Below are 27,150 nucleotides of genomic sequence, written 5' to 3'. Positions count from 1 at the left end.
ACGTTAACTGGCTCTGTGTAAGGAGAAACCTCTTATTAACTCTGTGAGAAGGCATTCACAAGTATCAGTGTTGCAGATAAGACTGCCACAGATGTTCTTGGTGAAAGCAAAAGATTTGTTTCCAACACTAAGAATTTTAGCAATGGTAAATAAAGTTCCGTGTTGTGCAACACTGAACAAAACATTTGGAAAAAATATTGGTTTTAGAATGCTCACAAAGAGAAAAAGCTTACCTAGCACACAGTGTTTGTTGTGAAGGGTGACTAAATAGATTTCAGTTTAGAATCTCATTTGGTCAGGCTTCAAGTTGATCAAAAAATGTACTTCCATGGCTGTCTTATTTACAGGTGGTAGAATGGAAAACACATTTAACAATCTGTCTACAGTTCAGAACAAGTTGCTGAGAATTAATGTCAACCTATTTGACAACACAGCTGAAACAATTTCATCTGATACAATTATCAGTGAATACTGTGAGTACTTAATTCAGCGGTTACAGTAGTGAACAGATTATAGGCATCCATACTTTTTGATGAGCTAAGGAGTGCCTGCAGATGCAAAATACAGGAAATTAAGGTCCCGAAATTATGTAAGTTACCGATAATGTCCCAGGCTGCCTAGTTTATTAATTTACTTTTGTAACAGTAAATGTAAATAGACAGGTTACAAGGAACTCTGCAAAAAGTACCACCACTGCAAAATGACTGATAAAGCATGATGGAATTCATTTTTGTAATAGTGTTGCTGAAAAGTAGTGAACAAATGTCACAATGTAGTGGCTTCATATGTGGCTACTGAGGCTTCACCAGATTTGTCCAAACCTAACCTGTATCTTTTCTTCCCCAGAACTAAACCAGTAGGAAATCATCACATGTGAAGCGAATATTAGACCTTTTGGATGAAGTTATGTCTGAACCCAAATTAGAAGTGATCAATGTGACCTTGATACTAATCCTGATTCAGTTCTAGACATCACGGCAGAAGAAAGTGACACTGGAAGACACCACATAAAATCATGTGGGGCCTAATCATTTGAGAGTGAAAGTGATGATGAATACAATTTTAGCAGTGATGATGGTTTGCCTTTATCTTCTCTAATGGACTAAAATTTGTTGTAGTACAAAGTGTGCTGACTACAATGAGTATGTTGGTATAAAGGGCAAATTGAAAGATGAAGGTAACAACATGGCACCAGACGATTTCAATTTTTTCTGTGACAATTTGATTGGTTACACAGCATTTCACACTAACTTGAATGCCTCTAAAAAATGAACCATTTAAACCAGTAACCAAAGACAAAATGTTTGTTTTTATAGCAAAAGGAATTCTTTTGAGTACAAAACAACCTAAGGTACCATGGAAGTTGGTCTTGCTCTAAACAGTTTAGGGACAAATGCGCAACTTCACTCATGTCCGTAAATAGATTTGGAGGGTTACCACCACACATTCATTTGAATAACAATGTGATGCCAAGACACAGTCTCCAAATTACAGTAAGCTTTGTACGTTAAGACCTGTGCTTGACATATTGAGTAAAAATTTTGAAGAGAGTTATGGCCCACCTAAAGTGAACCAGTTGATGAATGCATTGTGACATCAAAAGATAGGATTGGTTATAAACAATAAATGCCAAAGAAGCTCATCAGAAGGGAATATACAGTTTGGCTTTGGGCTAATAAATTAGGATTTGTTTGTGATTTTGAAGTTTACGCCAGGGTTGGGTTGTTCTGAGGGAGGAGACCAGACAGCGAGGTCATCGGTCTCATCAGATTAGGGAAGGAAGTCTGCTGTGACCTTTCAAAGGAGCTATCCGGGTATTTGCCTGGAGCGATTTTGGGAAATCACAGAAAACTGAAATTAGTTTGGCTGGACACATCCTCCAGAATGCGAGTCCAGTGTACACTAGGAACATAGGTACAGCTGACATTAATTTAGGAGAAATGGTTTGATTTTACTTGTGGGAGTGTCTGGAATGGAAACATTACATGTTTTTGGTAACTGCTTCACAAGTTTGCCTTTAGTGGAAAAACAAACAATGTGAGATACACAGTTGTGACCCAAAGGTCTGGAACAAACGAAGCGCGATAAAGAACTCAGTAGAGTGGAATTTGATTGGTCAGTGAGGAATGATGGAATACCCTCTATAAAAAATGGAAGGACCATTTCTCATAAAATCCTCCAGATGTTTCAGTTGTGAACAGAAAGGAGGCTGATGGTAGCAAAAAGCAAATTCCTGCTAGGTCATATCATGTGAACACAGGGTGTTATACAACTGAAAGAAAAGCAGGAAGGTCCTTGGTAATATTCTCTTGGTATTTTGTTGATGTATCAGTTGTGATGTACACTGGTGGGAGTTTGCAAGTCTAAAAAATTTAGAAGGTATGTTGTAGCTGGTTTAGCACATACCAGATATGTGACAGGTTTACCAGGTTCATCACGTAATACACCACATCATGACAGGTTCAAACCACAGGTGCCCACAGAAAAGAGAAGGTCAGAAGCACAACACATGCTACAGCACGGACTTCTAAAATGTTATGCCAACTGTGGTATGGAAAAACCCTTCATAGATACTGATGGAGTTTTTAAAAAGTGGTGTATGCTCGTGCTTGTTGTCTAAGAAGATTTGTTTCGTTCCTTTTCCATAATTAGTTATTTTGAGCCTATCCAGGGTATGTCTCATGATTTTCACGTATTGTTAGTGTCTCTAAGATTTGCCACAGTGGCTTCAAATGAAGACACCCTCCAACATTCATTCAAATGTAATAAAAGCAATAAATTGTCATTTTCATTTCTTCAGTGTGTATTCAATTTAATCAATTTCCACCAGAAATTCAGTAGTCTAATGCTCTGTGCTTCAAACGGCTACCAGAGATGGCAAGACGGAGGCACACAGAGTAATACTGGCAGCCAGAAGCCCTGTCTTCACAGCTAGGCTGCCGCACCACATCGCAGAAGCTGCCAGTGGTGGTTTGCACGTACCAGTTGTCAAGGCTGTGACTGTGCAGCACTTCATTTGTTGGGGGTACACGGTCGAGGTCCCAGAAAGGAAGGGAAATGTGGCAAAGCCACAGGCACCTGCAGAGACATGTAAGCCCCCTCCCCTTAAGGAGGCTTGTGAAGACCAGTCGGTCCAGGGTTTTACATTGGAGGATGGCAGAGTGTGTGGTGCTGACATCGCAGCACGGTGTGTGTGTTGCAGTTTTTTTAAGCAGGAAACAGAAGTTTCCACACACAAACACACACACACACACACACACACACACACACACACACACACACACACACACACACACACACACACACACACACACACACTTCTTTTAAAGTTGCCATAACGACTTCGAAGAGGTAACCCGCCAACAGTCAGAGAAAGAGAATACCACACTTGCACGTTCAGCTCTACACTGAAGCCGTCTGCACAGCTGTTTCATGAAGGTCTCTACTAACACCATCTAGCATGAGAACCATGCACTACGTCTATGAGTGGCAGCGCCCTCAGAGTCCAGTTTCTTTTGGGTCCCCCTTGTACATGTAGAGAGAGAGAGAGAGAGAGAGAGAGAGAGAGAGAGAGAGAGAGAGAGAGAGAGAGAGAGAGAGCGCATCAAATACAATGAGACAAAATACACAAACCGTCGTCGTCCTTTGTGGAGAGAAATATTTTTAATCTGACTCATGCGCATTAGGCACAGCTTGCATGTGCACTGTTTTTCTGTTTGGTTTACAGAATTGGGGACTCACTGTATCACAGAAGACAGGTGGGGGGGGGGGGGGCTGCAAGCTGTTAACCTTCATGAGTGTGGGTAGCCTAATGCTTATGTCCAGCTTGCGTGACAGTGGTCACTGACACACTGAGGGCGATTTCGTCCCGTGTAACTCAGGTCTGTCATACGATGCTGCAGATGAAGCAGATTAAATCCTGGTATACCATGAAGTAAGTGTTACTAAATTATTCAAATTTGTAAGCACCACTGATGTGAGGCCAGCTATGTAGGTGGGAAAACGTGATTGGCATACTAGAGTGTGACGTCGCACACAGAGTTGAACTGAGCATTTTTAATAGTTGGGGCGTATTTTATTTTGTGACTGACATCAGAAAGTGATGTGTTATTTTTTATGAGAGTCTCTGGTTTGGAGATGGGGGAGGGGAACCTTACTATTGGGATGCAGTGTTTTCTAATTTGGCAACTGGTGACCGGCACAATTTGGTGGGAAGGAGGAGATGATGACGACGACGACGACTTAGGGCACTGAACAACAAGGTTATCAGGGCCTTAGGTTAATTATATACTGACGATCGTGATGAAAACTCAATAAAATGGAAGAACAAGTTGCTTAGCTCCACAAGAACTGAAAGGTAATCATGACAAGATGAGTTTCAGAAAGGCCAGTAACAAAGCCCTGACGAGACACCAGATGACAACTAGAGGAAACAGTGGCTAAAATACCAGTAAAGACACAGTAAAAAGGGGACAGATGGCTGTGGCTGGATGACAATTATAAACACCGAGTGACCAAGCCCACCCGCAACATTAAAATCTCACATCCAATATTTGTGGAAAAATTCACCAGACAAAAAAAAAAAAAAAAAAAAATAGTCTTAAAACATGACCACCACCGTCTCCTTATTAGTTATAATAGAGGGCATGTCCAGTGGGAGATCCAGATTTATTTTATTTTATTTTATTTTATTTTATTTTATTTTATTTTATTTTATTTTATTTTATTTTATTTTATTTTATTTTATTTTATTTTATTTTATTTTATTTTATTTTATTTTATTTTATTTTATTTATTTATTTACATAGTGTCGAATGGTACTTAAGATACGTAAATAAATTGGTGAAATCAATGTGAAGTGAAGTAGAAATTAGGAAATAAACGAAAAACTTAGTTTAGTTTAGAAGAATTACACACTGGCAAACAGCGGGGAGAGCAGCAGTGGCCCCTCGCCTACATTCCAAGAGCCAATGACCGACGTTAAGAAGATTCTTCGAGAAGCTTTTCAACGTGACAGAAGAGGCAATGACTGAAGTCTTTCACCTCCAGTGAACTGAAGTAAATAAATATGCGAGACGCAGTGGGCCCGAGAGTAGTTTTTCACCTTTAGTACAGTTTAGTCGGTGCTGAAGACCGTCATGCAGGAAGATACTACATCGTACACAGAGGCACCAAGTCCGCCGCTGTAATGGAATAGCAAGCAGCAGTGTTGCCGCCAGAAGACAGAAGTTAGTAGGTATTTGAAGACTGATTTTTACGTACCCGGGTGACTCTTGAGGACGGGAAGGAGACGGCCTCACATCATCAGTCACCTGTGAGCTGGTGATGCAGATCTGACAGCCGAAGACTGGCAAGCGGGAGTCCGTTGTTCGAGTCCGGGACACTGGCCTTCCCCCGCCGCACCGCTCCGCTGGCCGACACACGACACACACAGCCGCTTAGAGAAGAGAAACACTGGGACGCCACATCCAAGGTATCACCATCCGATGCACAACTTCGTTCTCAATAACTAAACGGACCACAGCACAATGCGCGTCTCCAGTCAACTGGGCAAGACGGCAACACAAGATACACACCGCCAGGTGTAATCAGACGCCGCTGCTCATGCAGCATGAAGGCTTTGCAGATGATACAGCTGCCTCTCTCCCAGCCAGAACAATCCAGTAAGGAAACCATGATACAAATCTTTCAATAACAGTTATCTTGTGTAAAAATGCTGTTTCATTCTACCTCATGCCCGAGCCAAGGAAGAACCCACCCTGCCCACATGTTGTTAAGAGAGAAAACGTAATTTATTTAGTGTTTTTCACCCTGACATAATGCTTTAGAATCAAATGCCCTTTGCAGTAATGCTCATCCTGACAATTGACTAGCATCAAAAGAGGTCACCCAGTTATAGTTTACACCCACATTGGAGCATTAAAATCGAACATAACACAACAGAGCTTACAATGATTAAGTTTAGGTCTTAGCAGTCAGCAATTCTTTCATTTCCCAAAACTTCTCCATTCACTGTGATCTGGCTGCTCGTTCTTCTGCAGATATGACATACTTCTGTTCTGATGGTTTGAATGTCAGCCGTGTGTATTTGTTCTTCAGAAGCAGTTTCCCTTGTCTGTGTTGAATTTGGTGTGTGGTGATGTTCAGTTCATCTAGATCACTTGTGAGCTCTGCAACTTCCATGCACTAATTTTTATTTACTTGACAAACCCTATTTTCAGGGCTATATCTTATTTGGACTAATGGATCTATGCAGATATTTGTAAAAACGACAATGACATATCATTCCATATTAATGTAATACTGCCCGCCTTCTGAAGAAGATAGATTTAAATCTGCCGAAACCTAGGTAAAGATTACTTTATCCATTGCAACTGGTCGGCTGTTTTTAATCTTCTTACTTGGAACCGTTGCTGTTGCGCAGCTATGTTTAAAATACTTTGTACTACTTTAAACCAAATGTTTTTGGTTTTACTGTTCCAGAAGTAGTCAAAAAGTTGCTTCAGGATTCTAGTATTTGGTAGGCGAGATGTGGCCAAAAATTGCAATCCTCCTTTCCTGCATTGTATCAATAATGGATTCACTTTCTATATAAACTACTGAATTGGGCAAAAGTCTCCACTGCCCTTACCTTGGTGTTTCTTATTGATAATTGTTCAGAGTATTCTTGTATCAACTTTCTGCAATTTATCAGTTGTTACTCAAGTATTTAGTCTGAATAGTGTTTCACTTGCATATGTTGCTTCCAGTTTTATGACAGATGTAATGTCGAAATTTAGCATTTATAGAGACCTCGTTTTTTGTAGGTTGGCCACGCGGTTCTCTGCACTCACTGAAGTTTTAATGTTCTACTGTCTATTGATGCTCTTTCATTAACATTCCAGGTAATAATCTCATCAATATATTTAAACTTTTTTACTACTTTAATTTTTTGATCATTATGTAGTATGATATGGGATGTGTCAACTGGGAAGCTGGGCATCATTTCTGTTTTCTCAAACGAAATTTGCAATCCAACCTTTGCCCCTAATCGTTCCAGTTGTTCTATCTGAACCTTTGCTTCATCAATATTGTTTTCTAACAGCACCAAATCATCTGCAGATGCAAGGCAGTTAAGTTGAATCTTTCTTCCAATCTTAACAGATGGCGGGCATATCTTGTTCCATTCATGCACGATTTTCTCCAGCACACAACTGAACAATAACTGTCATATAAAACACACTCCATTAAAGTATTTCATATTGATACCCGTGTCCCACATCTGTGCCACACCAGAGGCTCCCTTGCATCTTACGAGGAAGCAACACGTCAATGGGCAATGTTCTATTCCAAGCCGTTGTGGTGTCACAAGGCTTAGGCCTGTCCCACCCCTCATTAAATCGACCAAGACTTACACGAATAATTGTAAGAACAGTTTTTATTATTATGTTCTTTAAGTTTGTTTTTGGGTTTTCAGAAATACTGTGGGAAGAAAGTTTATGTTGCAGATAAAGTGGAAGACGTTGCCCGACAATCACCACGAAAGTTCGATGTAGCGGCAAGTGGGCAAGGAATAAAACAAATGCTGCAAACTACCGCGAGCCACGGAAAGGCATGGGCCGTGAGGGTGTCGAGCTGCCTAGGTCGTTGTTGGACGATGTCAAAGGAATAGATATCCTGCTTTCTCTTTGTAAACAGATAAATCGAGTCTTGAAAGGTTCACGCAAAACGTATAGGCAGGTGACACATTAGGTGGGACCTGATGCCTGTAATACTTCCACAGTTATTAAAAAGTTGTTAAACGGCAAAACCAATAGTTCATCATTTATATAGATAAAAAGTAGTAAAGATATAGGAAAGAAAGAATTGCAGTGTCAGAACGAAAAGTGATACATCGCTCAGCAACGAAAAAGGACGTAAACAGCGTGCGTTACGTGGTGAAAACAAATTAACTCATAAAATAGTAAGTCTGTAATTAAGCATAAAGCCATGTAACACTGCACCATTTAAGGGCTACTCCTTCAGAAATCTGAGGTGGAAGGAGGTAAACCACAGTCACACAATGTTTTACAGAACGTTCTTCATTATTCCTCACTTTCAGCAACGGCGTGGTCCACGGACACGTGGGCTTCCTGGTCACAAATGAGGGGACAGCCTACATGGGGGACTTTACAGTGAGCAGGAAGTGGAGGGGAGAAAGCCGCCTCAGCTGCCGTATCAGTGAGTTCATTTCCCCGAATATCTACGTCCTGGAACTTGGCAGAAAATGATTCCGTTGTCTTGGCTTTACAGGAGAAGGAAAGCACTTCCCACATGGCCTGCACTTCTCGCACAAGTGGCAGCCAAAATTTCGAGGACTAGCCATTCGGTGACGTCGGAGGCCATGTCGGGGGGGCTGTGTGAGGCTGTGGTGGAGTACGCACTGTCGCAGCGTCTTGTCAGCGTGGAATCCACATCGGGCCCTTCAGTTCGAGTCTGTAGACTGCAGTACCTGTCAAGTTTTGACTGAGTGCTGTCCATGTCAGCTTCAAGACGGTCTGCACCTCAGCAGAGTACAGCACGCCACACCACAGTTACAAATACACTGAGCATTCTAAGCGACACTGGCAAATTGGGTCACTTGTGGAGTTACATGCTACTGCCCGTCTCAGGATCGACAATCTCTTGTTTTATGCGAGTTTCTGGGAGTTACTCGCCCGCTCTCTATCAGGAATTGAGAGTTTACGAGGGGGCTCAATAACTGGAATTTTTACTCTGCATTTTTATTGAACCCTACATTTACAGTACTTTAGTCCCCTTCAAAGTATCATCCATGTGCAATGATGCACTTGGCGTAATGCTTTTGCTACTGCTGAAAACAGTTCCGGAGCTCGTGTGGCAGGATACTGTTCGAAGCTGCTACCCTGTTTTTTGATCTCATTCAAATGAATGACTTGCTTTCCTTTCACAGTTTGCTTCATCCGAGGAAACAAAAAACCATCAGAGAGAGCCTGATGGGTGAGTAGGTTGGATGAGGCACAAGCACTGTTGTTCGCCACAGACCGTTGGACCCCCAGAGCTATGTGGGCTGGAGCATTGTTGTGGTCGAGCAACCAGTTCCCATTTCTCCAGAGCTCTGGCCGATTCGGTCGCATACTCTCTTGTAATTGACCTAACACTTACAGATAAAAAATGTTGGTTCACTGTTTGTGCTGGGGGAATGAACTCCTTGCGGACAATTTCACCGATATCAAAAACACAGATCAACATTGTTTTCACATCAGATTGCACTTGACGTGCTTTCTCAGATCGTGGTGATATTCGAGTTCTCCACTGGCTCCACAAATGCTTTGACTCCTTGACTCCAGATCACACCTGTAGCACTACCACCCATTCCCAATCACATTTATTTTAGAAAAATTTTTGTAGTTTTGCACTTCACTTTTCAAGCTGTGGCAAACATTGAAGCTGTTTTCTCTTCATTCAGCAGTGAGAGCGAGGAACAAGTTTTGCAGACACCCGTCTCATGTGCAAATCTTCAGTTAAAATTTGCTGGACTGTGATCCGTGACCCTTTTCTTTCCTCAGAAATTTGGTCAATGGTCCACTCATGACCATCAATTGCTCATGTGGCAATGTTTTCAGAATTTCTTGACATCCGAGAACAGCCATGGTGTATTACATTTCCAGTTGATACGTTGCCACATTTGAAATGAGAAAACCACTCAGCCATGTGATTTCCCCAAAGCACCATCATTAAAAGGGCTTACCAAAGCGTCCCAATCATCTCTGCTGGGGTTTTCTGTAACAAAAAAACAAAATTTCACCTAAACTCTTTGTTCCTTGTCAACTACATCATTAAATGCCAAAGGGAGAAAATAGGAAAGCAAACAACAGAACACAAGAAACATACCACTGAACTGACACACCAGCTTACTGAGCCCCATGGGAGAAAGCATGCACACGGAACCACTTGACTAGAGTTATTTTTGCGTTCCCTCTCAAAGTTTCAGATGCCACTGCACTGTATCAGTGTGTAAACGCATACGTGAGCCAGTAACACTGCTATATTAAATAGAATTTCAATACCAACAGAATTGTTCATAGTTTTGACAGTTGACATTTATATGTAGAATTAATAGACTGTTTTAGTGAATAAAAATCGAGTATTTAAACAAAAATTTGTTTTACTCAGATACCTTCCATCACATTGAATCATATGCAAAACTCCCGTTTAAGGATATATGCCAAAGGCCATAGTTCAACTTGAAATCAGCACATTAAAAATAAAGGATGGGTCTTAAACATGTGCCAAAAATTAGTTTTCTGCATAAGGGAGAGTAACCCTGAACAGGGGATTTTGTAGGATGTGTGCTTCTCACATCAGATGTAATGTGGAACACCACCCTCTGACATTACTTTCAATTCTAAAGTAATTCTGTGTAGCCTCAAAATTTCCTTCCCCATACTGGAACAAGTTATCAAGCCTTACTCACTGATTACTGATCAACTGGGTTTGTAGCATTCAACTGATGTAGTTAAGGATTTTGCGATTTTCTAATGCGGCAATACATTTCTGGGAAAAATAATACCGTAAGGGAGCAAGACCTGGAGAATGGAGATATGGCCGAACTCTGAGATCTTGGCCTGGAGAACCATCTTTAACACCCAGTGTTAACAGGGCTGCACTGCACTGCAAATAACATTATCCAGAACACAATTTGGATTTCTGAAGGGTTCTGATATCGAGACCGCTATTTACACCTACAGTGAAAATATACTTAATTCGTTAAATAACAAGTTACAAGCAGCAGGTATTTTCTGTGATTCAAAGGCATTCGATTGTGTCAACCACAACATCCTTTAAAATAAATTAGAATTCTATGGTGTCACGGGCAGTGGTGCAAAACGGTTCAAGTCATACATCGCTAACAGGAAACAAAGGGTGTCAGTGCAAGGGACTAGTGAATTAAGTCATTAGTCATCATCAGAATGGGAAGAAATTACATGTGGTATCCCATAAGGATCCGTCTTAGGGCCATTGCTTTTTCTTGTGTACATTAATGATCTCTCATCAGTTACACTGCCAGAAGAAGAGTTAGTTTTGTTTGCAGATGACAAGTATTTCAATAAATAGTATGTCGAGTGTAGTTCTAGAAAGATCTGCTAATGATATTTTCATGGATATTAATAAATGGTTTAAAGCCAACTCACATTAAACTTCGATAAGACTCACTATATGCAATTTAGAACCTGTAAGAAGTTTCCACCCAGCATATGCATAAAGTACGAAGAACAGCAGATAGAAGAGGTTGACAGTCTTAAATTTCTGGGATTACAACTTGATAATAAATTCAGTTGGGAGGAGCACACCACAGAACTGCAGAAACACCTTAACAAATCTGTATTTACAATTTGAGTGTTAGCAGACATAGGCAACAAAAATGAAAAAGCTTGCACACTTTGCCTACTTTCATTCCATGTCATATGGTATATTTTGGGGCAACTACAAGTCAAACAAAAGTTTTCAGAGTCCAAAAGCGTGTAATACATATTATTTGTGGAGTAAATTCACGAACGTCCTGTAGAAACCTCCTCAAAGAGGTGGTTATACTAACTACTGCCTCTCAGTATATTTACTTATTAATGAAATTTGTCGTAAATAATATATCTTTTTCCAACAAACAGCTCAGTTCATACATACAATACCCAGAACAAAAATGATCTGCACAAGTACTTAAAAGCACTTTAGTTCAAAAAGTGGTCCACTACTCAGGAACACTCATCTTCAATAATTTGCCAGCAAACAAAAAATTTAGTTACAAATAAAGATCGGTTTAAAAGGAGCCTGAAAGACTTACTAGTAGGGAACTCCTAGTCCATTGACGAATTTTTTAATAGAAACAAATGATGTATATATTCATACTATTAGTATTGTTATTTCAGCTTAAAAAAATTGACATGTTCCACATCCATGAGGATCTCCTCAGCACGGATCTATGGACTGAAAAACTAATCTAATCTAATCTAATCTGGGCAGCAAAGTGCTGCAGGAGTCAGGTGCCAATGCCAACATACTGAATAACTGGCAGAAAGCGGTCCTCCGTGTAGTGGCAGGATATAGCAGACAGGGCGCTGCAAGGCTGCCGTCTCTGCTCTGAAGAGAGGACTGCTAAAGGTGGGCAGTTCCGTAGATTGCTGATACTGCGGTATGCCGCAAAGTGGCCGTAATGGAAGTGACGTTCTGGATGGAGGGGTGGACCAGTCCACTGCTGCTGTGGTAGGACGCCTGTCCATCTTGTCACGGCCTACAACAGGACGGCAGTAATTGACACTCTGAGGAGCATCTGTCCCGTCAGACAGGTTTGTCGTATCGTGCTGCAGATAAAGCAAGTAAAACACTGGGATGCCACGAATTGAGTGTCACCAAATTATTTAAACACTTACCAGTTCCTCTTCCTTCCCTCCTTTCTCCTGTTCACACTGTCTTCATCCCACAGTTAAGACTTTCTAAATTGCTGCCTTCAACTTTGTTCACCAATTCCTCGAGCTTTCCAAACGACACTTTGTCGTTTCAACTCTCGAGTAGCAATCTTTAATGGTTGAACCTTGATACGTTTCAAACACACACAATCACTTTACCTGACCTTTCAGTGTGGTATACTTTGGGGCCATTTTAAAACAATCTCACACTGTGGGTTAAGAAGTATTGTGCTCTCATTTAAATATATGGTTGGAAGAGTTCACCTACAGGAATTTTGAAACGAACTCTGTTGTCCAGGACCGCGTACCACAAAGGGTGTAGATTCACCCCGAGATGGGGAAACTCACAGGCGTCCATTGTCTATTGAGGCCTAAGCGCTGTAGTGTTCTAGTGAGACAGGCGATAACTTAAGTCATAGGGAAACCCAGTAGAAGGCTTCTGTGGCCAAGGAGACTTAGCAGCGTTAAATGTGGTGGACCTAAGATCAGACATAAAGGGAGACATTTAAGAAAACTAAGTCTGTGGTAATGCAGGGAATCGAGACACAGTAATTTTAATCTGCCATCCTCTATAAAATTTCATGGTGATCCCAATAAAACTTGAATATTGATCATATCTATAATAGTTTAGGATTTACTGTTAAAGTCAAATTAACAAGTTTTGTAACAAAGACCTGAACGCTAAAATCTGAATGTTTTGGTTGGTCTTCACAATCAACATTTCATACAGAAGTGTATCATCATTAAAACGACAAACGTGAATATCAACTCTGTGGCTTTATTTGTTTAAAAGACACAGCAAGTTTAAATTATCAGTATTTTCAGTTAAGCATCAGATCATTTCCTCCACACAAAACATACTTAATGATGACAGCACGATACCTTATTGAATCGTTAGGTAATAGAATATTTGTTGTACAGCTAAGTGCATAACAGTTACCTTTCCTTATTCATCAGATAGCACATTGGTGCAAGGCTACTGGTCATGACATTCAAAGTTAAGAAGGAAATTTTATTGGTTTTATGTAAAAGAATTTAATATTTATTATGAAATAATAAACTATTTAGAACATGAAAGTGGTCAAGCTTTGATTATTTAAATATATTAAAATGTAAAGTAATGTAGAATAAGCTTTAGCCTTTCAGATGGATGGCTTCAGGAAAGGGAACTGCCCTAGACAGTCTAGCGAGTACGTTTGGCGTGCCGGAAATGCGGCCGGAGACGGGCAATAACATTTTGTGTAGCTAACGTGTATTTCCCAATGAGATTGTGAATAATCTAACTGTGTTAAATGGATACAAATGCACTCTAGTGTAACAGTAACTCAAAATATGACCACTTTTGCCATTAGTTTGCTTTCTGAACAAACATTATTCTAATCTAATAGCAACTGCATGACCTACATTTACGGATCATTAATTTAGTTCCCAATAATATTAGTACTGTTATTATATGTTATATTAACATGGTATTTTGCAAACTTGCCGTAAGCCAGACAATTTAACCAAAGGGTCACAAGTGTAATTTATAATGTGTAATGTGACACGTGTGGTTCAAACCCTAGGCGAGTTCAAGCTAAGACATTTCTAAGAAGAAGAACCCCTGTGAGCCCAAACACCTTTGGGATGTTAGCTCACAACACCACATTCTCTTCCTGGAAGTGTCTAGTACTTCTTTTAACACAGCTTGAGATTTAAGTGTGCACCTTCACTTGGCTTGAATAACGGAATGCACCTGAATATTTTCATTTATCAATTTCCATAAAGACACTTCGTACTTACCAATTTCTGCAGATTGCTCACTTCCTGGCAATAGCCTTGATGGTTTGTTTCTGCACAGGTAGTCCTATTCTTAGATATTGAATTAGTGTTGTACAACAGCACTTGGCAGTGCAAGGGTGTTACTCGAGACTGTAACAGGTGAGTATGTGGTCAGGTCTCTGCCCGTGAAGAAGCACATTACTGATTAGCGGCATTAATTGGCTTTGATAGTATGGTTGTCTCATTTAGAGCTGGTCTAATGGGAAACATATTTAATCTAAGGTTCACAACACTGCATGTAACAATTTCTTCTTGTATTGTATTAATGAACAGATGATTACTTAAGTCAATGGTTACATTGGTGAAGAGGTTATAGGCATTCATACTTTGGCCTAACACTTTTCGAAGAGCTAAGGAGTGCCTGCAGATTCAACATGGAGGACATGAATGTACTGAAATTATATAAGGTTACAAATATTGTCCCAGGCTGCCTAGTTTGTTAATCTACAGGGTGATTATAATAGAAGTTAAATTTTCACAATGCTGTAGAAATAACACCACTGGTCAGAATGACATCAAATTGCAACAGAATATTATCAGAGAAGGGAGAAAACTTATGGCAGAAGAAAAAATAGTGTGAAAGTTCACCAAATATGGCGCTGTGTGTGTCAATAGTAAATGAAAACACCTGTCATGCACACTGTCCATTGAAGTTGGTATAAACACACCAGGTACATGGCTTTTCCTCCTTTCCCATCTCCGACATTCGCCACGACTCACTCGATGCAGGATCGCGCTCTGTTTGTAAAGCTGTATTACAAGAATGGTGACTGTGCACGTGTCGCTCTGCAGATGTTCTGGACACTTAAAGGTTTGAAAAAAGGCATTGGTCCAATGGGTGCCGCAGGTCTGGAGAAAACAATTTGGAAATTCGAAAAGACAGGTTCTTTTAGCATGCAACCTGATGGAGGGAGGAAACAAATTGATTTGATGTCAGCAGGAGGAGTGGCCATAGCAATGCAGGAAGAGACCACTGGTGGTGTGCAAATGTGTAGTGCACGGAGAATTGCCCAAACATTGGACGTACGCGTGAGCACGGTGCTTAAAATCCTACAAACCATCCTTATTTGCTATCCATTCAAAATTACCCATGTGCACAAGTTGCTTCCTGTTGACCAGCCAGAAAGAGAGACCTTTGCTTTAGAATTTCTTGCACACAGGGAAGTGGACAATGATTGCCAATGAAAGATTTTGTGGACAGAAAGCCCATCTGAAAGGATACGTCAATACACAGACTTTTCGAATATGGGCAACGGAAAATCCACACGCAAATCAACCAGTACCACTTCATCCTGAAAAAGTCAGTGTGTGCTGCAGGTTTATGGCATCATTTATCATAGGACCATATTTTTTCAAAGTGACCCAACCATATCATTCCAGCTCTCCAACAGGGTGTATGTGTGGATGGGATTATTTTTATGCAAGATGGCACACCTCCGCACATTGCAAATCCAGTTAAGCAGCTGCTGAAGCGTCATTCCAGAAATGCTACAATTACCAGCCGCCATTTCCCCACAGCCTCGCTGTCCCAATCACCTGACCTTACTCCGAGTGTCTTCTGGCTGTGCGGCTATCTGAAAGATTGTGTGTTCAGTGTTCCAACTGCAAACTTAGCTGCATCGAAGGCATGCATTGCATTACATGTTCTGAATGTGACCCTGGAAACACTTCTATTAGTTGTGGAACATGCTGTTTCTCAATTTCAGCTTGTTGCAGAAAACTGGACAGCATACTGAACATGTTTTGCACCCGTCACACACAAATTAATAATTCAATTCGATTTTGATTTATGCTTTTTATGCGGTTTTTGGCAAAATAAAAAATGTTTCCCATATGTTGTGATATGACTTGCCATGGTAGATGGGCTTACATAACTAACATTATCACACCTGTACACCATTGCACACTGATTAGTACAGTTTTGTCAGACGTACACCTTAGGCATTGTCGTATGATTCATTTGTCATTTGTAGTCAACCACTATTAAATTATGATGCTTACAGCGCTATCTATTGCTGCATATTTTAACTATTTATTTTTCTTCTGCCACACGTTTTCCCCTTCTCCGATAATATTCTGTTGCAATTTGATGTCATTCTGACTAGTGGTGTTGGTTCTACAGCAATTTGGAAGTAACTATAATCACCATGTACTTTAGTAACAGTAAATGTAAATATACAGCTTGTAAGGAACTCTGCAAGAATTACCACCACTGCAAAATAGCAGACAAAGCATGGTGTCATGGGATATTGTAATTGTACTGTAAACTTGAACAGACTGCACAAAACAAATCCAATTGATCACAATTTACATCATGGGATGGATAATGCCCAACCATTAACATATCAGTTACCGGAAGTCAGAAGTATCATGAGAAATACGATAGATTATAGACAAGTTATTTGTGAAGTTCTTTTAGTTGTAAAATGTAAATCAGTTTGCCAACTTGCTCAACATGCTCAACATGCTAAATGTACTTTTGTAATTAACAAGATGAAGAGTGGAAGCTAATACTAGAAGCAACTTGTTAAATTCAACAGAGCTGTTATAATGGTACGATTCTAAGGATTGTACATCAAAGTGCAGATCTCAATGTCTCATAGCTTGTGAGGCTAAGAGATAAGCAGGGTCTGGCTCTCTTACAAAGCTTTTTGTACGAGACAACAAAGGTAGTGGACGAATGTGTCAATTTAAATTTTCAGTGCATTGTAAACACACAATCCTGTATGCCTCCAACACCACGTTATGCCCACAGGGACACCTGTAACTTAACAGTCTGCAACAGAGATATGAAGTAAGGAAGCACCAGGCAGCAGTTTTGATACAAATGGTGGTGGGAGCAACCTACATAGTATACAGTCACTGCAGAAACTCCTAAAGAAACAGACTACTGCATAACTGGTGCAGAATGTAGCATACGGCTATACGAGGTGCATTCAAGTTCTAAGACCTCCGATTTTTTTTCTAATTAACTACTCACCCGAAATCTATGAAACTGGCGTTACTTCTCAACGTAATCGCCCTGCAGGCGTTCACATTTTTCACAATGCTGACGCCATGATTCCGTGGCAGTTGCGAAGGCTTCTTTAGGAGTCTGTTTTGACCACTGGAAAATCGCTAAGGCAATAGCAGCACGGCTGGTGAATGTGCGGCCACGGACAGTGTCTTTTATTGTTGGAAAAAGCCAAAAGTTACTAGGAGCCAGGTCAGGTGAGTAGGGAGCATGAGGAATCACTTCAAAGTTGTCATTACGAAGAAACTTGCGTAACGTTAGCTCGAGGTGCGGGTACGTTGTGTCGGTGAAACAGCACACGCGCAGTCCTTCCCGGACGTTTTTCTTGCAGTGCAGGAAGGAATTTGTTCTTCAAAACGTTTTCGTAGGATGCACCTGTTACCGTAGTGCCCTTTGGAACGCAATGGGTAAGGATTATGCCCTCGCTGTCACAGAACGTGGACACCGCCATTTGTTCAGCACTGGCAGTTACCCGAAATTTTTTTGGTGGCTGTGAATCTGTGTGCTTCCATTGAGCTGACTGGCGCTTTGTTTCTGGATTGAAAAATGGCATCCACGTCTCAGCCATTGTCACAACCGACGAAAAGAAAGTCCCATTCGTGCTGTCGTTGCGCGTCAACATTGCTTGGCAACATGCCACACGGGCAGCCGTGTGGTCGTCCGTCAGCATTCGTGGCACCCACCTGGATGACACTTCGCATTTTCAGGTCGTCGTGCAGGATTGTGTGCACAGAACGCACAGAAATCCCAACTCTGGAGGCGATCTGTTCAACAGTCATTCGGCAATCCCCAAAACAATTCTCTCCACTTTCTCGATCGTGTCGTCAGACCGGCTTGTGTGAGCCTGAGGTTGTTTCGGTTTGTTGTCACACGATGTTCTGCCTTCATTACACTGTCGCACCCAAAAACGCACTTTCAACACATCCGTTACTCCGTCACCACATGTCTCCTTCAACTGTCGATGAATTTCGATTGGTTTCACACCACGCAAATTCAGAAAACGAATGATTGCACGCTGTTCAAGTAAGGAAAACGTCGCCATTTTAAGTATTTAAAACAGTTCTCATTCTCGCCGCTGGTGGTAAAATTCCATCTGCCGTACGGTGCTGCCATCTCTGGGATATATTGACAATGAACGCGGCCTCATTTTAAAACAATGCGCATGTTTCTCTCTCTTTCCAGTCTGGAGGAAAAAAAAAAAAAAATCTGAGGCCTTAGAACTTTAATGCACCTCGTAGATATGGAGATACTAAACTACACAAAAAGAGTGACTGCCTTCAAGCTAACCTCTGTGCCTCTGAAAACATCGGTCACATGAAACTGAACTCCCACTTTTCTCACACGTCATAGTGAAAGCCACGGACTGAGGCAGTCAGATAGATGTAATATTCCTCAGTTTCAAGAAAGAAAGAAACTGACTTTACCACATCTACACTTATCAAAGAATGATCATATGGGGAATTAAGTAGGATTTGCTACTTGAAAGATTATTTTTTTGGAAAGGAGGATGCAGCTAGTTATCTCGACGGAGAGTCGTCATCATGTGAAGTAACTTAGGGTGTGCCTCGGGGAAGTGTGTTGGGACGAGTTGGCCAATTCCAACAGTGACTCACTGGTGTTACAGCCATAAGGTACCAAGTTCTTTTGCTTTCTGTGACTGGCACAATTTGACATTTCTGCATATGTAAAGCAAGCTGCCAACCTCTGCACCATTTGTAAGGTGCCTCTTACGTGAGGAAGACATTTTTACCAGTTGTAATAAATTATTGTCTCTTATTGACATATTCACGATAGTTAGGAAGTGCTGTAGGCCACAGCTGGCCACGAGTCGGAGAGCATTTCCCACGCTGGCTGGCTAGGTGACAAAGCGACCGTATGTCACACGTAGTGTGGTGGGGCTCGGCACTGGACTGTAGCAACAAGTGTCAGCCTGGGAAATATACATGACTGGAAGTACCACCATCTTGGCACCAGAGTCACCAATTTTGTTTATTTATATTTAATAATTAAAGTCATTTATGACAACATGACTACTAGGAGGAGCCACTGGATGTTTGAAACTATTTATCATAATTTTGCCTCGTTAAAATTCACACCCATTCATTAACAAATGCATATACTAGTAAGTACAAACTTGATCGGAAATCCACAAACTGTGACGAAACTAGTAAGAGATACGGACTGCGCGCCAAAGTCGGCAGTCTGTGTTATGCATAGAAACAGGAACACATGCGGTGAAGGGACGAAGACGGACAGCGAACAAGGAGAATGGCTAAAAGACACAGACCTGATGCAGTTCCAAATCCTCACATACAGAGGCAAAACAAGAGGAGAAGAAATGCACTAAAAAAGGAAAGGAAACAAGGAAAAGAGAACAGAAATCGAAGTGAAACAAGTAGGTAATCGTGACTGGTGGACCTCTTCTCTAAAACCTGGGTGAGCCGGTCACCCAGAAGCACATTAAAATCCTCTCCCTAAAATCCGAGGCAACAAATTGGACAGGACACAAAACCGTAAGACCTTAACCAGAGTCATCGCATCATCTTCCTGTCTTGTCTGATGGTAGCAATATTCTCGGTTATGAGTAGTTTGTGACCTGAGTGTTTCATTATTGATCTAATAGGAATAAAAGTGATATTATGGCATTCTGAATGTTAATTTCGAGTAAATAGATACTCGAAAGTTGATTGACCGCAATTTCAGATCATTAGCTTCCACTGACAAAGACATATGTGCCAATGAAGAATCTGGACGGGACAACATTTATGAGAGCTACACCACACACAACTACGAGGAAATCCGACGACACGACCCACCTAAGGCGGATCAAGGAAGGTTCGACTTACACTCGCAAATTCCAGGTGGAAATGCTGACCAGTTATACTGTACATCACATGTACCACTCTCTACGGACTTGCAGCTAAGCTGAGTAATAACAGTATCAGTTTAGAAGCGAAGGGATCTTGCGCACTTCAAAATCTTATCAAGGTCTGAGTGAAAATTTATGTAGCTTCTTTCAGATAGTACTTCATTACAAAAATGGTTCAAATGGCTCTGAGCACTATGGTACTCAACATCTTAGGTCATAAGTCCCCTAGAACTTAGAACAAGTTAAACCTAACTAACCTAAGGACATCACACACACCCATGCCCGAGGCAGGATTCGAACCTGCGACCGTAGCAGTCCCGCGGTTCCGGACTGCAGCGCCAGAACCGCTAGACTACCGCGGCTGGCGACTTCATTACAGATACCTGCATTATCTACAAACAGTCTGATGTTGCTGTTAATATTGTCTCCAAGAACATTAACGTACAGGGTGTCTCACTCAAACCTCCCAGATTTCAAGGACCCAGGAGAGAGAAACCACAGTAGATACGACAATGAAAACTGCACCACATTGTAAAGCATCTCAAAGAATTTACATTCGAGTCAGAAGTGCCAAGTATCGTCGCCAGAGTGCAGCACAGTCGCACGACGTGAAAATGGCGACTCCACAGTAGTGCGCAGAAGCAGTAGCATGGTTTGCAGAAACAAAATCTGCCGATTACCGAGCAAAGAAATTATCGTCGTGTGTATGTATGTGATCCACCTGATGTGAAAACAATTAAGGAATGGTATAGGAAGTTTCTGGCAACAGGAAGTTTTCTGAAACATTCTGGCAGTGCACGTTACAGAGTTTCAAAAGAGACAGTGGCGGACATCAGGCAAACGTTTCTCAGAAGCCCACGCAAGTCAATTCATCAATCATCTAGGCAACTTTATGTATCTGCATTATGCAGTTCACCAGCGTCTTCGTATGTGTGCTTACAGAGTGCTAGTTCTGCATCATCTGATGCCCAATGACAAACCACACTGACAACAATTTCCTGTGGATATGGTGCAGCATATTGATATGGATGCCGGCTTCCTGCAAAGATGTTTATTCTCAGAAGACACAACCTTTCATCTACCAGGAAGGGTTAATAGGCATAATGTTCGGATCTGGGGCTCGAAAAATCCACACGTCATTGAACGTGTTCGTAATAGCCCCAAACTAAATGTCTGGTGCGGGCTAATGCATGACAGGATTGTTGGACCGTTCTTTGCACAACAAACAGTTAATGGGTCAGTGTATCTGGACATGTTGGAGCAGTTTGTGTACCCTCAGATACAAGACTTGCAACCCAATATCATTTTTCAACAAGATCGAGCTCCACTGCATTGGTCAACAGATGTTCGCAATTTCCTGGATAGGCTATTTCCCAATCATTGGATCGGATGTGAAGGACCCATTGCCTGGCCACCATGTTCACCCAACATTACGCCACCTGACAACTTCATGTGGGGATTTGTGAAGGTTCATGTGTATGCGACCAAATTGAACGATATTCCTACGTTGCGACGTCTTATCACTATACAATTGCAACAATAACAGAGGGAATGTTACACAGAACTTGGCAAGAAATTGTATATAGACTATATTCTTCGCACTACAAATTGTTCACATGTAGAGGTGTACTGATAAATACATAAATACATACTTTGAGATGCTCTACAATGTGGTGTCTTTTTCCATTGTTGTATCTACTGTGGTTTTTTCCCCTAGGTCTTTGAAATCAGGGAGCTTCAAGTGGGACACCCTGTATATTAATGTTCTTAGAGACAGTATCAACAGGAACATCAGACTGTAGGTGATTCAGGTATCTGTAGTTAAGTACTATCTGAAGGAAGCTGTATAAATTTTCACTCCGACCTTGATAAGATTTTGAAGTGGTGCAAAGATTGGCAACTTGCTTTACATATGCAGAAATGTCAAATTGTGCACTTCACAAAATGCAAAAGAACTTGGTATCCTATGGCTATAATACCAATAAGTCACTGTTGGAATTGGCAAACTCTTACAAATAACTGTGTTAAACACTTTGCAGGGATATGAAATGGAATGGTCACATAGGTTCAGTTGTGGGTAAATCAAATGATAGACTTCAGTTTGTTGGTAAAATACTATGGAAGTACTTATGTGATTCCTCCTAGAACATTGCTCAAGTGTGTGGGACCTGTATGAAATAGGACTAACACAGGATACTGAACATATACAGAAAAGGGCATAACGAATGGTCGTAGGTTTGACTGATGGGAGAGTGTTACAGAAATACTGAAAGAACTAAACTGGCAGAAACCTTTAAGGCAGATGTAAACTAAGCAATGAAAACATACAGAAAATGTGTTTAGAACCAACTTTGGCACTTGCAATATCAACCGAGGGAGGGGATGGGGGGTACTTTTTGCCTGTATATGGGAAATATTATAATCTCATCTGGTACTTTGTATTTTAAAATTTTGAAAAAATAATTTTTAATGATTTCTTTTATCAGATTTGGTAACTTTTTAAATTTCCAGTAAACTTAATACAAAAATTTTAGTCTTGGTAGTGAATTTGACTTACTGCAACAAATGTCAATCATTTTCACATCGCAACAAATGTCAATTATTTTCACATCCAGGGCTCTTCCTACACATACCCAATTTTGAAAGGTATATTGTTGATAGAAATCAACGGAAAATGAATTTATCTGTATTTGCTTTTTTTAATTTATGTGTTGGTCTTAAAAGACTTATCCACTTTTTTGAAAGCATCATGGAAAAAACATTTGTGTTACAATTCTATGAAATTGTTTAATGTTCTGAACCCTGTTTATATATGCATAACTATTTAAAAATATGCCGTTATTAAATGTTGAACACATTTAAAGAAATTTGCTTTTCTAAGTACTTTTGGCGGTGGACACAGACTGATCTGTTGCGTAGCACAAGGTCTAGATTAGGTAGCAGGCTGATAACCTAGCTTCAAGTTGGCAAAGCTGACAAATATGAATGCAAGATATAGGGTGACGTAACAGGAGTGACCCGTAACACATACTAATGTTTTCCTGTATGCCATCTTAAATGCACCGGAAAAACCAGGACGGAATATAACAATATCAGAAGGAAAGTTGCTACTCACCATATAGCGGAGATGCCGAGTCGCGTTAGGCACAACAGAAAGATTCTCTGCTCTCTTACACCAATACCTTCAACCTATTACCCGGAACCTATCCTCCTATATAAAAGATACCAACCATTTCCTCGACCGACTCCCCACAGTTCCTGTCCCTTTACCACATGGTGCCCTGCTCACCACTGTTGATGCCACCTCCCTGTACACTAACATTCCTGACGCCCACGGCCTTACTGCTTTCAAACACTACCTTTCCAGATGCCCTATTGATTCCAAACCGACAACCTCCTTCCTAGTCGCAATGACCAACTATATCCTCACCCACAATTACTTCTCCTTTGAAGGCATTACCTACAAAACAAATCCGGGGTACAGCTGTGGGCACACGAATGACACCATCCTATGCCAACCTATTCAGGGGCAATCTAGAGAAATCCTTCCTAAAAACCCTGAATCCTAAACCCCTCACCTGGTTCAGATTAATGGAGGACATCTTCGCTATCTGGGTTGAAGGTGGGGACACCCAATCCACATCCCTCCAGAACCTCAACTTCTCCCCCATTTGCTTCACCTGGTCCTACTCAACCCAACAAGCCTCCTTCCTACATATTTTTCTGTTTTTGTTTGTTATGGTTTTAGGGCACAAAACTGCTACGGTCATTAGCGACCGGTCTGACTTAGGAAAGGGTAAAAAAAACGAACCTGGAAGCCAGCAGCTATGGGAGCTAAACTCAAAATTGGGGAAACAAAACAGAAGGAAAGCTTAAAAAACCACTATAGAAGGGGTGTTGTTTGTCCCCAAAAAGAGCTTCAAACGACTGACATCTCACTGGCACTAATAAACTCGAGAACGCGATCGGCTGAGCGCGTGTCATCTGCTAAAATGGAAGATATATCTGGCAACAGCTGTAGATGGGCACGTAACAGAGTAAAATAGGGGCAATTGAGTAAAAGGTGTCTCACCGTCCACAGTTGAGAGCAGTGGGGACAGAGTGGGGGAGGATCACTGCTTAAAAGTTGTCGATGGCCAAAAAGTCAGTGCCCTATCTGGAGTCTAGTTAAAATTACCTCCTTCCGACGACGAGTTCAGGAGGAAAGGGTCCAAGCACAAGGAAGAGCTTTCACGTCCCGCAACTTATCATTGGGAAGTGTCTACCAATGTGCGTGTGTCTATTGCTGACAAAGGCCTTAATGGCTGAAAGATAGAACTGTGTGAATCTTTGTTGTGCCTATCACACCTCAGCATCTCCGCTATATAGAGAGTACTAACTTTCCTTCTCTACTATTGTAATATTAAATGCACTTTTTGTTATAAAAACAAACTGTAAAGTAAATTCAGGGAAGCTGTATCAGATAATGGACACATCTGTGACAAGTACTCCAGTACATATTACCAGTGCTCTCATACGTTTCACATAAACTATGAAAAATGCTACAGGGTTCCAAAGCAGTTTGTTGCAGTGTAGATTGACCTAAGGTTGTACTTATAAGATCTACAGGTACAATGGACAAATGAATGAAATAAAGAATGAAAAGAAAATTGGTCCATTCTCACCACGTCAACTGGCAAGAAACTGTCCAGTGATCCTTCCTTCGTGGCAACAGATGGGCTGATGATTAATATTCACAGGCATCAACTTCTTGGAACTGGTTCGTACTGCAAGTAACTGTTGATAAACCTATTTGAATCATCAACAGCATAACAGCAAATAAACTGAACATTTAAACACAGACTAAGGTGATAAGATTATATACACTGGAATTCATGCTAATTTACACTAATTTATGTAGCTGCTGTAACTATGAATTGGTAGTAGACATGTATTTATCACATTTTTATTTTTTTTTACTTTTATTTTACTGAGCACAAACAACTGGATACACTTCTAAGACACCAAATATCATCAAGCCAAATACAGGCATAGCATTTTCTACACATCTGCATCCATCATATCACACTAACAGCAGTCCTACAACGTTGAATACATTCTAGTAGTATGTATTTAAGTCCACATCCAGCACAATTGTAAATACAAGATGACGACGGGGCAGCTCCACAAGAGATAAAGAAAACTCAACTCAATAACTTGCAATGCCACACTACATTCAACTTTTCTCTGCTTGGCACTGTGGACAAAAAGAGGAACTGCTGACATCAACAACAATAGATATCACTGGATCTGTTTAGTTCATTTTCAGTGTGAGGCCAATGTTCTTTTCCTTCAACGATTGGTATGAAAACGGACACATGTGCAACGTTTTTATGAGATGCAGTGGCTGGTTAATCCCATTGGAGGCCCAGGGCAGTAGAACTAAATGATGTCCCCAGTCGGCTTAGAAATTTATTTATTTGTAGTGTCTGCTTTGCAAAAAAAGAAAAAGAAAGAAAAAGTAAGATTCTTGACGAAAAAAGTAAAAGGAAGAGACCTATATATGTGCATCAATCTAAAAAAGGCATTTGACAATGTGGTTTGGGACAAGATGGCGGCTATAATGAGGGAAAAGAGAGAGGACTGGAAAACCAGAAGACTTGTAAACTCATTATATCTTAATCAAAAAGTTTCAGTTAAAGTGAGAGGAGAAAGTACAAACTGGATCAGACTAGGAAGAGGAGTAAGACAAGGATGCTGTCCATCACCTACTCTTTTCAACCTCTACTTGGAAAATATGATTGACCAATGCTCATTAGATGACAAAGGTGTAGAAATTGGAGGAAGAAGAGTAGGGTGTTTGAGGTTTGCTGATGACATGGTCCTTCTAGCCACAGGGGAAAAAGAATTACAGGATTTGGTGGACACCATTGAAACTAACAGAAAAAAATATGGAATGAAAATTAACACAAATAAAACAGAAGTATTGGACTAGGAGTAAATAAGGAAATAAAAATTACGCTGAATGGAGAAATACTAGAACAGGTGCAAAATTTTAAGTATCTTGAAGCAGGATAGATGCCGACTGGAAGTGCACCACAGAAATTAAAACAAGGATGGCAATGGCAAAAGAGGCGTTTTATAAGAAATGGAGAATTTTGTGCAGTGGTCTGGACAGAGAACTCAGGAAGAGACACACAAAATGTCTTGTGTGGAGTGTTGTTCTATATGGCGCTGAAACATGGACTATGAGGAAAAAAGACAGAGAGAGGCTGGAGGCTTTTGAGATCTGGACATGGTGGAGGATGGAAAGAATAAGTTGGATGGACAGAGTAAAAAATGAAGAGGTATTGAGAAAAGTGGGAGAGAAAAAGACAGTTACTAGATGTAATAAAGAGAAGAAAAAGAAATTGGATTGGGCATACATTAAGAAAGAATGACTGACTGATCAAAATAGTTTTAGAAGGTTATGTAGAAGGGAAAAGGAAGCGAGAAAGGAAGAGATTCCAGATACTGGATGACATGGACAGTAGAACATACAGCAGCCTTAAGAAGGAAGCAATGGATCGCAGAAAATGGAGAGGCAAAGGACCTGCTAATATAGCAGATAACTGATGATGATTTATAATGTGTGTAGTCTCTGCTGTAATGAAGGCCAATTCACACTGGCCATCAGGTCATGTCATGCCAAAACATTCTGCAGTACATTTCAAATGACGGAGTCCATGCTGGCCGTCATGCCACCATCAAGGTTTCTCAGGAAGAAAGTTATGATGGAAGACAATGTCCATTTATCGTGTGGTCACAAAGCTTATTTCCTCGCAATACACAGTCATGCGCAGATTTCCAAACTGTTTCATCGTGCTTTTTATGTTTGACAGCAGTTGTTATTCTGTCTTTGCTATTAGTTATTTTTGTTATAAATTGTTTCATTTCATTATTTCTTTTGTTAAAATTTATAATTCTATAATTGCTCTCTACTACATTTATAAAGTGAACTTTTATACATACTGCTAACTTATTTAATA

General features: G+C 40.7%; 1 protein-coding gene across 1 annotated transcript in view; it reads left to right on the top strand.

Annotated features, from left to right (window-relative positions):
- Window positions 1-27,150, top strand: part of LOC124553537 (ankyrin-3-like) — a 92,152-nt gene that overhangs the window by 29,823 nt on the left and 35,179 nt on the right. Inside the window, exons 9-10 of the mRNA XM_047127385.1 lie at window positions 348-473; window positions 2,932-3,187. Coding sequence (XP_046983341.1) covers window positions 348-473; window positions 2,932-3,187 — 382 coding nt within the window. The remainder of the gene's footprint in view (window positions 1-347; window positions 474-2,931; window positions 3,188-27,150) is intronic.

Source organism: Schistocerca americana, chromosome 11 (genome assembly GCF_021461395.2).
Source record: "Schistocerca americana isolate TAMUIC-IGC-003095 chromosome 11, iqSchAmer2.1, whole genome shotgun sequence".
In the NCBI taxonomy this organism is placed as follows: domain Eukaryota; kingdom Metazoa; phylum Arthropoda; class Insecta; order Orthoptera; family Acrididae; genus Schistocerca; species Schistocerca americana.
The sequence above is the reverse complement of the archived record's forward strand: the minus strand, read 5'-3'. Positions and strand labels throughout refer to the sequence as shown.